The 20,101-nt window shown below is 40.2% G+C and overlaps 1 protein-coding gene across 4 annotated transcripts in view; it reads right to left on the reverse strand.

Annotated features, from left to right (window-relative positions):
* UBE2W (ubiquitin conjugating enzyme E2W (putative)) overlaps positions 1-19,857 on the reverse strand; it is a 33,916-nt gene extending 14,059 nt beyond the window's left edge. For 2 of the 4 annotated variants that reach the window (XR_001413158.1, XM_014951935.1), the window contains exons 1-2: positions 9,055-9,102; positions 1,115-1,206 (exon numbers count right to left, since the gene is read on the reverse strand). Coding sequence is in view for 3 of the 4 variants with exons in the window: in XM_014951935.1 (XP_014807421.1) it covers positions 1,115-1,206; positions 9,055-9,075 (113 nt within the window). In the remaining variant the exon portion in view is untranslated. Of the gene's footprint in view, positions 1-1,114; positions 1,207-9,054; positions 9,103-9,851; positions 9,952-19,753 lie in introns of those variants that run through there. The other 2 variants (XM_014951938.1, XM_014951937.1) reach the window with 2 other exon arrangements.
* Positions 19,858-20,101: the final 244 nt, after the last annotated feature.

The following is a 20,101-nucleotide window of genomic DNA, read 5'->3' on the forward strand; positions in this document are numbered from 1 at the left end:
GTCCCCCTGTCCTGGGCACTGGTGAGGCCCCACCTCAAGGGCTGGGTCCAGTTTTGGGCCCCTCACCACAAAAAAGCCATTGAGGGGCTGGAGCGGGTCCAGAGAAGGGCAAGGGAGCTGGTGAGGGGTCTGGAGCACAAGGAGAAGGGGCTGGAGACCTTGTGAGGAGTGGCTGAGGGAGCTGGGGGTGTTCAGCCTGGAGAAAAGGAGGCTGAGGGGAGACCTTCTCACTCTCTCCAACTCCCTGAAAGGAGGGGGTAGAGAGGTGGGGGTCGGTCTCTTCTCCCAAGGAACAGGCCATGGGACAAGAGGAAACGGCCTCAAGTTGCACCAGGGGAGGGTCAGATTGGAGATTAGGAACAATTTTGACACAAAAAGGGTTCTTAAGCCTTGGAATGGGCTGCCCAGGGCAGTGGTGGAGGCACCATCCCTGGAGGTATTTAAGAGATGGGCAGCCATAGTGCTTAGAGACATGGGTTAGGGATGGGTTTGGTCAGAGTTGGGTTGATGGTTGGACTCGATGATCTGAGAGGTCCCTTCCAACACAGGCAATTCTATGATCAGAAGTCAGTTTTATGCTGTTTTTAAATTTATCCATCATTTAATAATATTATCCAGAACATACAGCCTGAGATTCATACTCGCATAAATGTTTACATCTGCTAAGAATTTTTTTTAACATCTCTAAAATTATACTAAGAAAATTATCTAAAAGAAACGTCAACAGTTTAAACACTGTGAATTTCATTCTATTGAAAAAAAATCATTTAAATAGCAGGAACAACACCTGTCAATTGTAATAGACAAAACACAGGGTATTTAACCATGTTTCTGTTTTGCTAATCACAGAAAAAAGCTGCAGTAGGGAGGAAAGTGCAATGAAATATACTTTGCTAATTGACATTTTGTTAAGACAGTAAAATGTCTAATAAAAAAAATGAATGAATTCATTATCCAGCTCCTGTGCAAGTCCAGCACGTTACTGCAATGTGCTTATAAATAATGTTTTGCTCCCAAAACTAAAACCACAAAGTGTTACTTGGAATCAGTGGTGGAAGTGGGACGCACAGAATTTTTAGCTTGATAACAGAAATACAACAGTCTCCACACTTACTGTGTAATTGAGTTTTGTACACTCTTTTCATTTAGAGTCATTCCTGGAGGTGGATCATTTTGCAACGCCAATAGTTCTTTTTGTAATCGTTTCTGTAAAGAAATAGAGAATATTTGAAATATTAAATATAGTTCCACAATAAGCATGCACACTAAGGTACAGTTCATTCGTTACTGAAAGGTAAAAAGGAGTTTTATTTGAAAATTTAAATATAAAGTGAAACTGAAAGGTGAGAAGGAGGGAAGACACTTGTCTAGAAATTAAACTGAAAAGTCACAGGCCTTAAACCTAATTTTTGGTAAAATGCACTTAGATTTGCAAGGCTTCTAAGAGAAGAACTGTTGTGTTATGAAATACACAGAGCTATCCAGGGTTTTGTCACGTTACAGTGTCAGTCAGAGCTCTGCACCCAGCAGTGAACATTTCACATTCCCCTGAGAGCATCAGCTTTGCAATTAATTCACCAAGATGTTAACACACAACTCTTCCTCCCTGAAGTAACCAAAGATACTTCTTTTTGGCATCTCTGCAAGTCTCTGCCTTGCTCTAAGCCACCCCAGAGGACAGAACCCAAAACTGAAGCAAGACACTGTGACTTGCAGGGTCGATTTTTTAACGTTACAGCAACTGCCTTTTAGAACATACAGAGTCACAGCATTTAGAAAAGTGTTACATCAGGAGCTCAGGTAATTCTTACCTATTTGGGCAGGGATAAATCTGTAACCCCAACCAGCAGCTTCCAGAAAAACTACCAGAGCTGTTTCCTACAATCCATGGAGCAAAGGAAACACCACCTCTGGGAAGCGCTGTCATTGGGTTTTCTCCACATAAACAGTTACACAATATGTTTGGTCATTTCCAAGCCACCCAGATAACGGAAAGTTCAAGGCTCTCAGTTCTTACTCTCCTTTTTCCTGCCAACAATTTTAATATTTACTGCTTACCAGTCCACTTCCATCATCCTACTGCTCAAAGTGACCTTGCATAATATTAAAGTCTGACCAAGCATCCAAAAGGAATAAATATATATGGTTGGGGCTTAAGTACTTAATTTTGATTCAACATACTGCTTTTTTAAAATGTACATTTATCACTCATTTTATCTGCCTCTTACTAATTTTTCAAACAACCTTTCAGGTGCTTAGTAGAACTTTAAAAAAAAAACAAACACAGAGGAAAATAAAAACTGTTCACGTGTCATAGAAGTGTTCATTACAACACAGAAGTGATTCAGTAGCTCATTAACACTTTTGAAATAGGAGCACAATGAAATCAGACACACAACTCCTAAAGAAAACGCCCTCCTACGTGTGCAATTTACATTTTGAAATTATTTACTGTCTCTACCAGACAGCTCTGAAAACCTGCTTTGGGCTTCTGTTTTCAAAGTTCCTACCTTGAACCCAAAGAGGCACTTTAGAAGTTTTTTATTTGCAAGCAATTAAACAAATATGTTTTGAAGTGAAATGTTTTGTCCTAAAAGAATTTTAAGGGCTGTTAAAACTGCTGTGCAGCTATAAACAAACTAGAAAAGCAATGGCAGCATGTTCACAATAAAGCTATGGATGTTGCTAACAGTGAAAAGCAGACCAGATTCCTGGTGTCCACCTTCAGCTTTCTGCACAGTTTAAGAAAATTTCAGATTATAAACACCACCAGTGTTTAACCCCACTATTCTGAATTCAACTGCAAAAGAACAAAGTTCCAAAACCAGCTCATAAATCTTTAATTTGAGTGGCAGAGATGTTTTGAAGGCAATTCTCTTTCCAACACTCTCCAAGACCATCATCAGACAAACCTCAGTGGTAGTCAACATGTGTGTGCCTTGTCATATAGATCATCAGACAGAGAAATACATTAAAAGTTCAAAGATGAGAACCTTATATAAGGGAAAATTCAAACTCTCTCCCTTAAAGGGGAGATATAGAAACATTACGTAAAAAATAATAAAGAACAAATGTATATAAAGAACAGCAAATAGTTCAGTAGAACCATTTATTTATACATGCAGACCAACTACACAAATCTGTCTTTATATAAAGGAGCCTAAAATCCGTTTTCAAATCAAAACCAACCACATTAAGGTATCAGTTTCTGATCACAGTAATTTGAGAAGAGGAAATTTTGTTTGCACTGTATTCTACCAAAAATTCCAATTTATCAACATATCCTCTCATTTGGAGTTTGGACCTTTGGCTCTTTTCTCCAGCAACCCCCTTCTCAGTTTAACTCAGTCACTGTTTTATCCATCTCACTGATGCAAAAATATTCCTTCCGAGTGCTTCCCAGCTTTTCAGCCCTCACACATAATATTTATTGAACTTTCTGAAAAATCAGTAACTGAAGGGGGGGCTGTACATAAAACACAAGTAAAGCATCCCAACAGCACATCGCTTTGTGTTGCAACACAAAATACATTACGATCCAAAAATGCATCCTAGAGAAATAACAGGAAATACTATTTACACTTTGGGTCAGAAGTATTATAGTAAACAAAATCATGCTTTTAAAGACAAAAAAGATCTTATCGTTTCCAAGTTCACCAGTTCAAACAAGTACCAACCCTAAGGTATTTGACCTTTTTTTGCAGCTCTCAATGAGAATAGCAATAAATAAAAATAAACACATCCAGGTCATCCCCATATAAAGCTGAAAAGTCAGATTCAGTAGAAAATGGACACATTATCTGACTATTAAGGCGAAGAAACTCAAATATAAATCACTCAGAAAAGCAAATCTATAACGTTTTTAGTGTTGTAATGAAATGAAAAGAAGCTTTAGCAAGGAAATGTATCACTTGGAAATTAGGGAATCCAAACAGAAAACCTGACTACGATCACCTATTACGCATAGAAAACTCCAGTGCAATTCTGATTCCCAGTAAGCTCCTAGGCACAGAGACACTGGAAAGGGAGGGAGGGGACGCAGGGAACCCCACAGCTCTTCTGGGCATGGTCTTCAGGTGAAGGCAAGGGGGAAAAAACCCACAAAAACAAAAAACCTAACAAAAATAAAGAGGATATCGCCCCAGAATTGCAGGCAATCAGGACAGAAGACCAACAACTGCTATTAGAGATGGCACTATCTGTATTATTTCCATTCTCTCCAACTATCTTGGAAAACTTCCCTTGAAATTAAAGGACAAAACCACCATTTTGTAATAAATCCCTAGATTTCTCCAGTTCCCATAATGACAGAAAGTCTGAAAGTGTCAGACAGCTCAAGGGGAACAAAAAAAGTGCTTTTAAAACTTGCTTGAGTAGTACTGCAGACACTACAGGCTAAAGATAGAGGCAAGGCAGGGTCCTTTCAGAGAGAGAATTGCTTTTATTGAACCCACTGACACACATTTAAGATGGGATACTTCTGGGAATACAAGCCCTTATTTGCTTTCTTTGCCCAACTCTGACAATAGAATACACTACCTTATTTCACAACTCTACTCTTCCATTAAGCACACCACAGCAGGCAGTCACACCTGATCCGATGAGCACAGCTGGGCATCTCCAAGAGGCTTTCACAAGGCACAGTCAAAATTTGGTTTGCTTTACCAAGCATCAACTCAATTATTTCTGTAAAAACTAATGGATAGATCCCCATAGACATTTTCCAGAAGACACCTGAGAGCATTTTATAGCAGCTCTAACAAAATTGTAGAGGGAATCACAGCCAACTAACCAGAATTCATTCAAACGCTGAAAAATTGTTTTAAGAAAGGGGTTCACTAATATTTTGTAGAGTAGGGTAGATGGTTGGACTCGATGATCCCAAGGGTCTCTTCCAACCTAGACGATTCTATGATTCTATGATTTAGAAAGTTGTCTTTTAATCAACCTCTCCCATCAATGCACTCCAGTGTCTGACTACCCTCATGGTATAAAATATTTTTTTTCTATCTTAATGGAAATATCTCATAGAGTCACAGAATCATAGAATTGCCTGGGTTGGAAGGGACCTTTCAGATCATCGAGTCCAACCATCAACCCAACACTGACCAAACCCATCACTAACCCATGTCTCTAAGCACTATGGCTGCCCGGCTTTGAAATCCCTCCAGGGATGGTGACTCCACCACTGCCCTGGGCAGCCTGTTCTAATGTGCAATAACCCTTTAGGTGTAAAAAATGTTCCTAAATCCAGTCTGAACCTCCCCTGGTGCAACTTGAGGCCATTTCCTCTTGTCCCATCACCTGTTTCTTGGGAGAAGAGACTAACCCCTAATTGCACCATGTACCAAGTTGTGGCTGTTCTCCTTTGTCTTCCCACTGTGACCCCATTTTCCCAATCCACCCTCCCATTAAGCTGATGTAGACATCAGCAACATCTTCCCTTTGCCTTCTGTCCTCAAAGCTGAAGAAACCCAGTCAGCCCCTCCTTGTAAGTCATGTAGACCATCCTGGCAGCCATCGGTTGGACTTACCCCAGTATATCCATGTCCTTCTTGTACTGGGACTCCCTTTAGGGAGTAACTCCAGATGTACTTCTCATCCAGAGAAGCTGTGGCTGCCCCATCCCTGGAGGGGTTCAAGGCCAGGCTGGATGGGGCTTGGAGCAACCTGGGCTGGTGGGAGGTGTCCCTGCCCAGGGCAGGGGGGTGGAACTGGATGATCTTTAAGGTCCCTTCCAACCCAAACCATTCTGTGATTCTATATGGTCTCAAGTGCCAAAGGGAAGAACCACTCTCCTCGAGCTGCTCACTATGTGCTGGCACCCACAGCTAAGATGCAGCTAAGGATATTCAGAATATTTGGAAGATACTCTCCAAAGATATTATGAAGACTATTTTTCTTCCTCTCTCCCTTAACAAGTTGAAATAATTTGTCTCATGTTGTGTCTCATTAATACACAAAACAGGATTATCAGGAGCCAGACCAAGTTTAGAAAAAAATTTCAAAAAAACACATAAATCTCTTAAATTAAGCCCTTGAAGGTCAGATCCATACGATTTAATCAGGAAATTGAGCCCCTGGTTACCATAGTAATTCAGAAAACATCTAAAGTTTAAATGCAACAACTTGAAATTAATTTCTCTTTGGTGTTTACCAATTCCAGTACTAGCTGAGCAAAGAGGTTACAAAGAACATTCATTTTCTCAGAGTAACACTAAGTCTAGAGGCTACTGTAATATCACACACAAACCCAAAAACTCTTAACTTCAAGATAATTCCGTTACGTACTTTTAAAAAAAAAAAAAAAACAAAGAAGAAAACCCGTAACTCTCCTGTTCCAAGCCCACCCACGTTACGTACAAAAGGCAAACTGCAAATAAACATTTCTGACATCAAGAATTTGAAAAGGAAGAGTTTCAGACAGAGAAAACCCGTCCTTGTATTGGACAGGCAGGAACACAGAAAACTGTTTTTCTGGAACAAAATTCTTGAGAATCAGCAGCACACACATAGCAGGACTAAGTATGATGGATTAACCCTTTTCAGACAATTTTAGCCATCTCATTTGTAGAATCTTATAAACTTAGGACTTCAAGATACCTCAGGGAAGTCACCTCCCCATCTTCCTAACGTAAGGATAGAAGCATCAAAGATTCTTAAAATATCCTTGTAGTTAAAAGCCTTTAACATTTTCTACATCACCCTATCTCTTGCTTTTATAATTGGAAGAATTTTCCTCACAGGAAGAAATGTAGGTGAGCTGAATAAATTATGTCAAAATACTTCTTCTTACTCCTCAGGGATACAGAATTCTTTTACTTATTTCAACTTCCTTCTCTCCTTCCTCAGTCTGTACTAAACACCTAATTCTTTCATCTCCTCCTCCAAGTCTCATTTTCTAGGCATTTAATTTTTGCTGGTTTCCAGGTGGCTCCTTATATTTTATTTATATAATTATTTATGTAAATATATATATTTATCTATATAAATAAAAGAAAAATGTTTCCTCATGACACTTTTGTGTATATATCCCAGAGATCATTTATTTTTTTTACTGTAGCAGCACAATACTTTTGACTTACATTCTGTCTGCACTTAAAACCAGGAGTCTCTTCCCACAAGCACTGGTCACTGATATTCATATTTGTAAACAAGACTCCCATTTTCCCCTCTCTTCCCCTTATTAAATAATTTGCAGCTTTTGATTTTAAACCTTGTCCACTTGTCACATATGGATTTTGTAAGATCCAGGTTTTGATCTATCCCAATCATCGACACTGCTTTCCAAAAGCACGCAGCACTCAGCTGCACAGAATCAAATACCCCCTCTTAATCAAATTTTTGACTGATTTTACTACAACCAAACTACAACTGTGATACTTTGAGAAGTGGTCTTTGTATTCAGTAAGAAAAAAGAATCCACTGATCTACACCACATTTTTCTTGTGAGCTTGCTCAGATGTCACACTAATGCATGTCAGAAACACTTGGACAGTCAGAATACAGCTACTGCTCCTCTTTCACAACAGTTACCACACAGTACGAGGAGGAAAAGATGGTAGTTCAGTGTTATTCTTCATCTTCTGAAATCCACTTTGGCTACTTTTTATCTGGGTGCTCACAGGATGTCTTATATCCTATAGGTACCAGAGACTATTCCTTCCCATGATTTCCAGAAGCCACCCTTTTACTTTACAGCAGAAGAATAAAAATAGTATTTATCATCTGGAAACTCAAAATAAATGTCAAAGAACTCAGATTCAGTTGCTTAAACACTTAAAACAAAAAAACCCCAACAGACACAGCTGAATCCTAGTGACTGACATAGTGTCGTGTGCCTAAAAGGTATTGAATCCATCCTTTTTGTTTGGCACAATTTACTGCCTCATTGTTAATTTAAGGATCTGTGTCATCTATTCTTTGCTTTCGTTTTCCATTCACAAGCTCATCCCTTTCTTCATCTTTCTAGTGATTTAGGAAAAAAAAACAACAAAACAAACCACCTTTCCTAAAGCTTTTCAAACTTGCTAGTTTAAAACAATGCACCCTGGACAGATTTCACTCATGTATGCTTGTCCCTTCTTTCGTTTTGAGCTTTGGCAGTAAATACATATTTTTCACTATTCCCTTTTGGAAAAAGCCTTTTCAATCTTCAAGTCACTGAGCAGCTCCTCATGCAGCCATACGTTTCCTATATTTTTCCATATTGACACAGCTCGCCATTGGAAATTAGTAAATTTTCTTCAAGAAACTCACAGCCCTTCAACACTCTTAATTATCAGGAGTCTTTTTTTTCTATTTCATACAGAAGCTTGTGCACTTTATATTAAAAGAGAATGTACAAGAAAACACAGCCTGCAGTCACAGAGTTATTAACACAAGGGGGGAATCACACGAAGGATACACAGGCAATCTGAATTCTATCTTTTCCTTATTTTTCAGAGAGGATTTTATGCTTAAACACTAACTCAGCTTCCAAGTGAATCAAAACTAAAAAGTATCATATTGACAAAACACCAATTCAGTACCCGGAGGATCAGAAACCCAGCCTGGGATCACCAACCCTTGAGCCCAAGGAGTAACCAGCTGCACAAGAGCAGTGACACAACCAGTAGTTTACACCAGCAGCTTCAAAAAGGTCAAAGTCTTTGGAACTGAGATTACTTCATTCACCTGCCCCTACAGGAGAGGATGAGTCAAGGATGAAATCAAAGAACGCAGCTTAACACCAATGCAAACACCAGTTGCCAAAGAAAGTTTACTGGAGTAGTTGAGCCACACTGACAGCAAGGGCTCCCACTCTGTTGCTAATTCTGTCAATAGGATTCCTGCAATCCCTCCTTTATCCTCCCCAGATTCCCAAAAAAAGTGTCAAGCTCTTAAGACTTCTCAAAGAACACAAAATTAACTGGGTGTCAGTGGAGTCACATTCCTGCTGGCTCCCCAGACAGCTCCCAAAATCCTGTATCGTTTCAATCCTGACAGACTGCACTCCCTGTCTGTCCAGCATAGTTCAAGTTATATATATCTGAAGCCAGGAGCTTCTAGCACCTTTGCCAAGCAAAAATACATGTTCTTCTCTCTCCAAACTGGCACACATCTGACTTGGCCAACTCTGGAACCAGCGTGGTACCAGCTCATGTGCCACAGTGGAATTCTCCCTTGTGATGGTTCCTGGTGAGTCATAAAGCAGCAGAAGGCAGGGCAGAAGCATATAAAAGGATGCAGGATGTGAAAAGGAGAGGGGAGGAATTTAGGACAGGAAGGGATTTGGAGGTTGGCAACAGGAGAATTTCAGAACCTCAGTATTTCAGATTCTCAAACCAGGAAAACCTTCTAGAATCACATAGTTTGGTTACTGTGCAGCACTGAGCTAGATTTCATATATAACACAGAATCATAGAGTTGTCCAGGCCGGAAGGGACCTCCAAAGGCCATCTAGTCCGACCCCCCCGCAGTCAGCAGGGACACCCCCAACTAGACCAGGTTGCCCAGGGCCTCGTCGAGCCTCACCTTGAATATCTCCAGGGAAGGGGCCTCAACCACCTCCCTGGGCAACCTGTTCCAGTGCTCCACCACCCTCACAGTGAAGAACACATAAATGTTTATTAACAAAACCAGAATTATTTCACTGGTCCCATGTCCCTGCCAGCTACCTCAAGAGGCAATATCCTATATTCCTAAAGCATATATGACAATGTCATCACCACATTCCCCAAACCAGGCATCTTTTTTCTGATTCTACCCCAAACAAGGCTCAAACCCATGGACAGCCACATAGACAAACTTGAACCAGAAAACCCCACAAAGCAACAAAGGTATTTTCCTCCCCTGCTATGAAATCTTACCTAGCTCTTGTGGGTATGTGAAAATTACCTCTCTCAAGGCCTTTAAAAAGCAGTATCACAATAGCCAGTGTCTATTTCAAGTTCTAAGCCCATTGTCAGAACTCTGACAGCAGCTTTGACACCCCCCTTGGAAAACTGCAGCCCAGACAGTTAAAGTTTAACTAAGCTGTATTCAAACAAACCCCTGTGTGCAGGGAAAAAGGGAGGCACCAGGAGCTCTAGGGGTCACTACCAAGTACCAATGATGCACATGTAGCTGAGAGCAACAAAGCCAGTGAATATTGGTAATGTATTATATTTCAAAACGTGAAATATGATGACATACTATGAGTGGGCAGAGCATACATCCACTGTTACATTGGCTCTGGTGATTAGCAGTAAAATATTAACACCATAATCCAATGAAGTTTGACTGTGTGCCCATGCTCCTGGCTTATTATCTTCTCAGAGCTGAAAATGCCAACTTTATAAAGGGAAACGATACGAAGGAAATCAAATTGACAAAAGATCAACGCATATATTCAACTGCCTTACCTTTGCAATTCTTGAATATTCTACTTTTTGGTGTTTCAAGAAATGCTGCATGAGACACGCAATGTCCTAAACGTGTAGTATCTTAAATGGGGAAACTAAATGATGGGGTATCTAAATCAAATACTTTACCTACAAACAACCTTTCATACAGACTTCAAAGTTTATTTTAGAAACTCTTTTTTTTTCTTTTCTTAGAGAAAGAAAGGAAGAGAGAGAAAAGCTGAGCTCACTAAACCAAGAGGAGATTCAGTACCAGGATATATAAAGTGCAATGGCAAGAGGTCGGTAGGAGTCAGCTGGGGAAAAGCAATATTTCTCTTCCAGTAGAGCAAAAAGTGGAAAATGGGCAAAGAGCTTCCTTTCATTTCTGCCGGAGGAAATGTTCCATCACCATACCTTTCTCTTACCCCTGACACAAACCGTTAATGGGCAATTAAGCTGGAATGTGGTGGCCTTTTCACCTGGAGTGGCAGAGCCATGCTGGGTCAGGCAGTATCCCAGGGATGTGAAGGAACTGAAGATGGAACAGCATGGATGTCCAAAACATCTGCACTTGAATTTTGCTAGAAACCTTCTATTTCCATGCACTCAATTTCTCTTTTCTTTGTTGCCACGCTGGAAGAAAGAAGCAGCCTTCCAAGGCCAAGCCTTCCTAGACATTGTAAACTCAAATCTTAATCTGGCTTGGAGATCAAAGAGGAGGAAAAATTAACCTATAAATAGTTCAAAGTTAAAAATTAATCCCACAGGGGTTCCACTCTTTCATTTTATTCTGGTAAAGCTGCTGCATCCTGGGGAGACCTTGCAATATTTCTTCAGTAACTACTAATGATTCTCTTTCACACCCAAAGATTGCAATGCAGCCAGCAACCTGTGTTAGCACAAGAGCACCACCAGCCCCACCATGAAGTCCTGGCAAAGAACCTCCATTTCACTTATGACCTCCAGGCTGTCACCTCCTCCCCAATTCAAGTTATAAAATGTGTCACAAAAAACCCATCCTTTCTGTTTTGAAGAAATTTTTACATGCAGGAGACAAATATATATATATTTTTTTTAATCCAAGTGCTCCTTCCCTCAATGGGGGCAAACAGCAACCCTGTACCAGAACAGAAGTGGTTCAGAGGCTGCAGGAACACTGTTGTGACACCACCACCAGGTTTTCCAGCAGCAAAGCTGTTACCAGTTCGCCAGTACAACACACTAACCTGAGAGAGTTAAGGCCAGTAACAACTCTATTTTCAGTATTTGGTTCTTTCATTCACACGTTTCTTACTGAAAAGCAATCTCAAACCCAGAATTTGAGATACTTGGGTACAGGCTGGGGCTGACCTGCTGGAGAGCAGCTCTGTAGAGAGAGACCTTGGAGTCCTGATGGAGAAGTTGACCATGAGCCAACAATGTGCCCCCGTGGCCAAGAAGGCCAATGGCATCCAGGGGGGCATCAGGAAGAGTGTGACCAGCAGGTGGAGGGAGGTCATCCTGCCCCTCTGCTCTGCCCTGGGGAGGCCCCATCTGGAGCACTGGGTCCAGTTCTGGGCTCCCCAGTTCCAGAAGGACAGGGAACTGCTGGAGAGGGGACAGCAGAGGCTACAGAGATGATCAAGGAGATGGAGCACCTCTCTGATAACAAAAAGCTGAGAGACCTAGGTCTTTCTAGTCTGGAGAAGACCAAGGGGGGACCTCATCAATGCTGAGCAATATTAAAGGGTGGGTGTCAAGAGCATGGGGTCAGGCTCTTCTCAGTGGTGGACAAGAGGTAACTGAAACAAGCTGGAACACAGCGAATTCCCCCTCAACATGAGGAGGAACTTCTTTCCTGTGAGGGTGGCAGAGCCCTGGCAGAGGCTGCCCAGAGAGGTGGTGGAGTCTCCTTCTCTGGAGACATTCAAACCCACCTGGACACGTTCCTGTGGGACCTGCTCTGGGTGACCCTGCTCTGGCAGGGGGTTGGACTGGGTGATCTCCAGAGGTCCCTTCCAACCCCCACCACCATTCTGCGACTCTGTGACATGAAGTTCTAATCACTGGGTAGACAGTCCTGCTTTTCAAAGAAAACTCCTCTAGAGAAAAAAGCCCCAACATTTTTAACAGTGTAAATATTGATGGAACTGATTGCATGTTACTATCTAATCAGAAACCTAACTTTAAACACCAAAAACTCTCAAATAGAAGAGAAACAAGATAAAGTTGTGTTACTTTCTAATCAGAAACCTAACTTTCAACACCAAAAAGCTCTCAAATAGAAGAGAAACAAGATAAAGTTCGACTCTGTGACATGAAGTTCTAATCACTGGGTAGACAGTCCTGCTTTTCAAAGAAAACTCCTCTAGAGAAAAAAGCCCCAACATTTTTAACAGTGTAAATATTGATGGAACTGATTGCATGTTACTATCTAATCAGAAACCTAACTTTAAACACCAAAAACTCTCAAATAGAAGAGAAACAAGATAAAGTTAAATCCTGTGGCATTTAAGAAAATAATTACCTGCTACTGTCCATCTTGCTACTTAAATTTAAAGAGAAGATGAAAGAGACAGTTCCTATGAATTAAGAAAAAATAAAAATCCTTTGTTTCCTAATCAATCATTCAAGAAAGCCCCTGCAGAGTACATCCCATTACTCAGGTAAAATCATTTGGCCCAGACTCCCGAACTCACAAGCCATCCAGATACTTGATTATCACAACCCTGGGTGAATTTTTGCTAATCAAAGTTCTTATGGTAAGATTTAATCAAGGCCCAGAGGAGGAAAGAAAGATAATTGACTTGATGCACCCAATTAAAGCTTCAGCAGGACACGTAACAAAACAGCTTTACAAAACACTCTGTCCATAAAAAAATAATACCAGGATTTGAATTTGAAGAATTGTTTTTCAGTTTTATCTATTTTTGGCTGAATATCAGGTTTTCAATCTGCACTGAGAAGGCAGAAGCAGATTAGTCTCCTCCTCCTCATTTCTAATAAAACACGTTAACATCTGGCAACCCAGTTCTAACGTTGTTTTCCCAGACCAATCCATACTTCAAGTCCTGGATGTCAGGCATTTTGTACATTTCTGCCTTTTTAAAGGAACCAAAAGGCAACCCAATGAATCTTTTAACAAGCTACTTACAAATAAGTTTCCAACAGTAATCTTTAGTTCCTCTAAGCATTTAAAAATTTCATTACGTTACAGATCGGGGCGAGTGGGATTCCTCAGTGCAAAACAAAGTATTATCTTCACATGCCCCAAGATGTTCTAAAATATTTGACTGGAAGGTCAAAGCAACACAGTCCTCTTCTAAAGGGAATAACATGCTTGACCTAAGCTCACTAAAGAGACAAGATCAACCTGAAATCAGAGCTACAGTATAATTAAAGATAAAGCAATAACTCCACACACAAACCCCTCTGTACTCCACAGCCTGAAAAGCTTTTTGCCTGATAATCTAATTTTTTTACAACGAACCTGTCATTTTAAAGCAAATTAAGTGAAATCCACTAATGAAGACTAAATTGAAACTGATGGCTACCCATCTGCTTTATAAACGTAGTCCGTGAACATAATGACACCCAGCACAAGCCTCACACAGCATTAAAGAGTCACACACAAATAATTTTCTCTTTTAAGGACAAGAGTCCGGCATTATTAGAACCGCTTCAGTTAAAGAAATGAATTTAAGATAATAGCAAGAGCTGGCACAATGAGGGCAACCATATGTTTACCACCGAATTTCTTATCCTTATAAAAACCATTCCAAAGGTTGATAACCAAGAAAAAAATGCTGTATTCTGCCAGTTTGCCCTTTGGAAAGAAAAGGGGCAAAGCGTTAGAAGCTGCAAACTGTGACAAGATTTAAATCCTCATCAAATCCATATCCCAAAATACGACAGGGAGAACATTTCTAACTAAGGAAACTTCAATCCACTCAGTTCCCTTCTCATTATTGGCCACCAATAGCTACTCAAGAAGAAATAAATAAATCTATGAGAACAAGTAGTATCAAATTCTGTGAAGCATTTTATTCCAGCAGACTTCGAGAGACAGTATTTGCTATACTCCACAGGATTTATTTTTCTTGAGGCTGATCAAAGCAGCATTTTTAACTAAGTTGAATGAAAAAGATGACAAACAACTTTGCATTTGTAATCATCCAAGGAGAAACAGTTATTTTGTAACACTGTACATGAAAGAATGAATGGTATTCTCAGATGATTAATTATCAAAAATTAGCAATTCCTGCTCTACCACCTGTCCTCTCTTTTCTAACACAGGAAGGCCAATGATGGGGTTCCCCCTCTTCTTCCCCTCTCACTCCACCTTGATACCTGCTTTTCATTCCAGTGATTAAGGTCACCTCAGAGGAAAAACAAACAAAACCAAAGAAAAAGCAAAGCAAAGGCTGGCACAGATTCCAAAACACCTTTGAAAGCCCTCAACTATCCAAAGCAGGCAGAAGACAAGTTACCTGACCTTCATTCCATCACAAAATATTGCTTACTGGCTCTTCTTATTTTAAAACATTTAACCTGTTTACTTCCTTTTCATTTCTTTTTTGTAAATGAAGTTATAAGAGGTTTCAATCAATGTGTAATAGTGCCTCCTCCTCCATTCAAAAGGCAGAAAGGCAACCCAGAGCTGACAGTTCTGTCACAGCCCACCGCTACTTCAGATCCACGTGAGATGGACACAATTTTGGGCTCCAAGTCCTGAGTAAAAGACCTTTGTCGTCCTCTTCCCCTCTGCCCCAGCAGGAACTTTAGCCTGAAAACTGCCCAAAAGCTCATCTCTCAGCTGTGAACCCAGGCTACGTAGAAGACACATCATCCCACCCAACCCATGGGTATTTGTTGAACGCAGCCATAACTATGGGCAAGTTCAAAGGAAGTTGTGCCTTCTCTTTCATATTAACGAGGGTAATTTAATCATGTCATCTCTGGGAGTATCTACCAGTACAGCCTATACCTGTACCATACACAGTGAAGATCCTTTAGTCCGAACGTCTTAGCTCAGGAGAATTTGAGCAAACAATTAAAGAAAGTGCTTGATCGCCGAGTTTCACAAATTGTTGGAGCTAAGCTGCTTTAGCTTATTAATTACAAACTCACAGAGCTTTCCAAGGGAGCAGCTTAAGACGACAACATTCCCTGGCTTTTGCAAATCTATTCTTTTCTCTTTTCCCCTTCTAAGAGCCTGAATGTCTAAGGCCTAAAAGCAAGCACAGGATGTTATCAAACTCGGAGCAAAAAATATTTACAATCAACAGGAATAACTGTTCTTTACAAGAACTACCTGCCTGCTCTTATTTTCCTGATTTAAATCACACACATATTCATGAAATAGCAACGTTCAATGCGACAGGTTGAAAGCATTTATGGTTTTCTACGTTTTAGCTACATAGTTGGTCTATTTAGAAGAAAGGTCTGAGGATAACACTCGGGGACACCTGTCTGGGTAAACCTGTCTGCTGCTACTTTCTCTTTGGGAATTGAATTCTTCCATTCCAGCTCAAAAATTGTGCAGCTGCTGCACAGGAAAGTGTTTCCCAAAACTCTATTTACACAAGCAGATACAAAAACAAGCAAGTGAGACTCCTCAGAGCCCAAAGCCAAAGCTTTGGGTTTATTTATCTCCACTGACTCAAAGACTATAAATTTTAAACTTCACTTGATATTCAGCTCACTTGAAAAGTTTATTAAGAAAAGCCCCAAGATTAAACTAACTCATCTTGGTAAAATAACTACAAATTTTACATTTCTCTTATTTTACTGTAGCTTGGCTGTATGCCAAAACTAATATGCCACATATCAGCACAGACTGATAATTGAAGGTTATGTAAAGGACTAACCACCTCTTCGTGGGCAGGGGAAACACTTTTTACCCTCTACTCAGTCTCAGTTACCATACTTGCATTTTTCAGCTTTAAAAAAAAATGATTGAGATCTTTATCTTCAACAGTATTTCACCAATGGCACCACTAAACAGTTCAAGTTGTTCCTACCTACCAATAATTTCATTGTGTTTGTATCCCAGAACTGGCTATATAAAGTAAACACTAATTTTTCCTTTTATTAAATGTTTTATTTGAAATAACACAAATAATAGCACCCTGTGTGACGTTTAACAGCACAGAACAAGTGTACCACCATGGAAGTTCCAGTTGACTAAAACCTTTCCTCACTCAAGGTTGGGTTTGTTGGGGCTTTTTTGGAAGATATATAAAAAACAGTTTAGAACTTTTTCCTGGACAAAGCTGTCAAATAAACAAAGTGAAAATTATTTTCAAATTATTAAATAAAAGTGCTGCTGATACCGAAGAAAGGGCAAGCAATTGTTCTGAGAACAGCTGGAAACACAGAACTTCCACTGAGACTGGAAAAGATAAAGAGGTAGAAGAGAATAGAAGAGAAAAAGAATAAAACCAAGGAAGTTCAACCAAAAGCGGGCATATCCAGTGCATATTTTCTTCTAATGTAATTACATGTAATTTTTCTTGAGATTTCGGTGGCTTGCACACATTTTCCCCATCCCCTACCCCACTGGCTGAAAACCCTGGAGTGAAACTCCAGGGAAGCTTTTGTATTGCTACTGGCTCGTGTTTTGCACGTGAATTCTGCATTGTCATCTAGCACAATTAATTTACAAAATGCCTGTTTAGACATACATTTTGAAAAATACTCTGTAACAAGACCTTTCAAGCAGCACTTTTTATTTTGATGTGTGTGTGTGTGTGTTTTGACGGCAGCCCACCAACAGGCAGCTTTCAAGGGCAAAAAAAAAAAAACCCCATCCTGATAACACAACTGCATGATGAAGGCTAACATTCTACACCCCTTACTAAAGCTGTGTCTTTAATTACATTAGCTCTGTATTTAATCAGATTTAAATATCTACATGTACAAATCTCACATGTCTAACTTTGAAGGCAAACCCAGAGGTTATTTTGGTGATAAAATGCAAAACTAACCCTATTCTCACAGACGTGTTTGGCAAAACTGTTTAACTAATGTCCAGTGGTAATTGAGGGGTGGAAGTACCCTGGTATTAAAACTGAAAGGAGGGGAAAGGTAAAACAGTAGTAATTAGTGTCAGCATTATGAGTTCAAGATAAAGTCAATCTTTTGAGTTTAAGACGTAAATACTTGTTATCTGTGACTTGAGGGAAAGGCCTTAATCATCTAACACTTTGTCCAGCAACGACATATCTTCTGTGCATTTTTAACTGTACTTCCTTGGTTCTACTTTTTACCTGCTTTTCTACTCTTAATGCAAGTTCTGTGTTCCCCAGTGTTTGGAGAACAACTGATCATTGCTTATTATTTCTTCAGTTTAACCACATTTTTATGTTACCTGTAGCTTTAAGAATTCAGATTACTACAGATGCTACAGCAAATTTTCTAAAGCAAATCCATTCTATTCACTTGTTCCACACTACTTACAACTTTGCAGAATATTTCTTTTTTTTTTTTTCAGGGAAAGTTGCACAAGCTTGGGCTTTTTCTGGGAAAAGCCTTGAAAAAAAATGCTTTTTTTCCCCCTCGTCAAGATTTATTTCGAGGTTTTGTTTGGCTTTTAAGAAAAAAAAATTATCATTTGCTTAAAGTTATGCAAACCAGGTTTAAAGCAATCTAGCAGCGCCAAATTACCCACCACTATGGACAACAGAGTGGTCAGAAAACACAGGATCTTGTCAACATTTTCGAGAAGAAAAGCATTACAGAAAACTACCATTAAAAAATGTCCACATGGAAGTGTCCATACGTTTGTAAAATGCTTTTTGTGTTTAAAATTTAAACATTAATTAATAGAATTCAGAGTCCTGAAACCTTGCTCACCTGGGAAGGTCTTTACTATTGAGAAACACTGATTTTACAGTTCACTTACTAATTTTTCATTTATCCTTCCTGTTTAATTAAAAAAAAAATTCTTGTCCACATGGAAGTGTCCATACGTTTGTAAAATGCTTTTTGTGTTTAAAATTTAAACATTAATTAATAGAATTCAGAGTCCTGAAATCTTGCTCACCTGGAAAGGTGTTTACTATTGAGAAACACTGATTTTACAGTTCACTTACTAATTTTTCATTTATCCTTCCTGTTTAATTAAAAAAAAATTCTCATCCAATTCCTTTTCTGATTTGTTAAACTGCATTATTATAGTATCAATTTACTAAACTCAGGAAAAAGTCAACAGAACATTATACAACCAGCAACATAAAGACAAAAAAGCCTCCTTAAGTCTCCTTGAATCTCTCATTAAGAGGGAACAGAACACTATCTGGGGGAAGGAAAAAAAAAAAAACAAAGTAGTGTAATCTTACAGCTGCTATTTCTAAAATTAAAGCAATTACAACATTAGACTTCGCATAGCTGTATTTTCAGGAAGTGAGTACTACCTCCACGCATAACTTATCTAACTTTTAGGCAACATTTGTCAGCCCGTGTATCCTAAACAACCTCCTTTAATTTGTAAACGTTATCCCTTTAGAGAGGGAGCAACAGGCGGGAGGGTGAGGGAAGCTGGAGAAGGTCATTTACTAGCCCAGAGCCAGTAACCCAGCACAGGTTCAGAGCCCCCCAGATCGCCCCCTTCCAGTTCCACAACTGTCTCCCTACAGTTTTCATAGTTTTATAAGAGCTACTCCTTCATAAATTCCTGCCTCCCTCTTTTGCAGTAACGCCCAGGCTTCCACAAGCATGAAAAGAGCAGCATTACAAAAAGGCGTTTGCCAGATAGAGCTGATAAAAGGAAAGCAGAGCAGACTCTCTGTCCAAACTACCGCTAAACGCGGAACATTCTGTACGGTACGGTCAAGTTCTTGATCCCATTTCGTTTCAGACACTCAGAAAGACACACCGTGGGGCTTTTTTGTGCTTCTGGACTTCAGAAGCAGAATTTTTTACCCCTTGAAGTTCAACGCTTTGACATTTTGACTCTTTTTAGCTACGGTAAATCCAGGCTATCAGCATAATTAAACTAATTTCATTCCGTTTGTACACTCTTTCTCAGCCGTTCCACTACTAGTGACCAAAAATGTAAGTAATACGGGATCGAAATGAAAAAAAAAAAAAAAAAAGAAAGAGAAGGCAGCAGTTTGAGAATGAAAATGGAAGTGCTAGATCATCCAGGTATAAAAATAAAATGGAAAACTGTAAGAATTCAGAAAAAAAAAAAAAGCAGAGCAGTTACAGGTGAAACAAGGAGAACTTGGGGCTCACTGCCACGAACCCCAGCGATCCTGTCTCCTGCCCCAGTCCCAGTAAATCAGCACCCACTGGGAGCTGCACACGGGGAAAGTGATCCCTCCTTCCCCGGCAATTCCTGCAGCCTCTATTTAAGAACTTCCTTCGGAGAAGGCATGAATAAATAATTCAGCTGGAAATACCTGTCAAGCAGCAGGATGTTTCGCGTTTTCACCTACAGCAACCCAAGGGAAGCCAGAGATTGTCCGTCCGGGGGAGCGACACCAGGGCACTCTCTCATTTTAGGGGGAGAAAGGGGACCCCCCGGGGGGGGACACACAGCTTGGGACAAACCCCCTCTGTCCCACACCTCCTGTGCTCGAGAAATGACAGTGCCCTCACCCCAGTAAGATAGGAATCGTTGGGCACATCCTTCACAACACCGTCCTCACGGTGTCACCAAGGGGGGGTCTCTGTGACACACCCCCCCCCCCCCCCCCCAACGTTGGGGGGGGGGAGGGGGGGGGTTTGCCCCCCTACCGACCCCAGAC

The sequence above is a fragment of the Calidris pugnax genome, unplaced genomic scaffold (genome assembly GCF_001431845.1).
Source record: "Calidris pugnax isolate Ruff unplaced genomic scaffold, ASM143184v1 scaffold61, whole genome shotgun sequence".
Taxonomy (NCBI): Eukaryota; Metazoa; Chordata; class Aves; order Charadriiformes; family Scolopacidae; genus Calidris; species Calidris pugnax.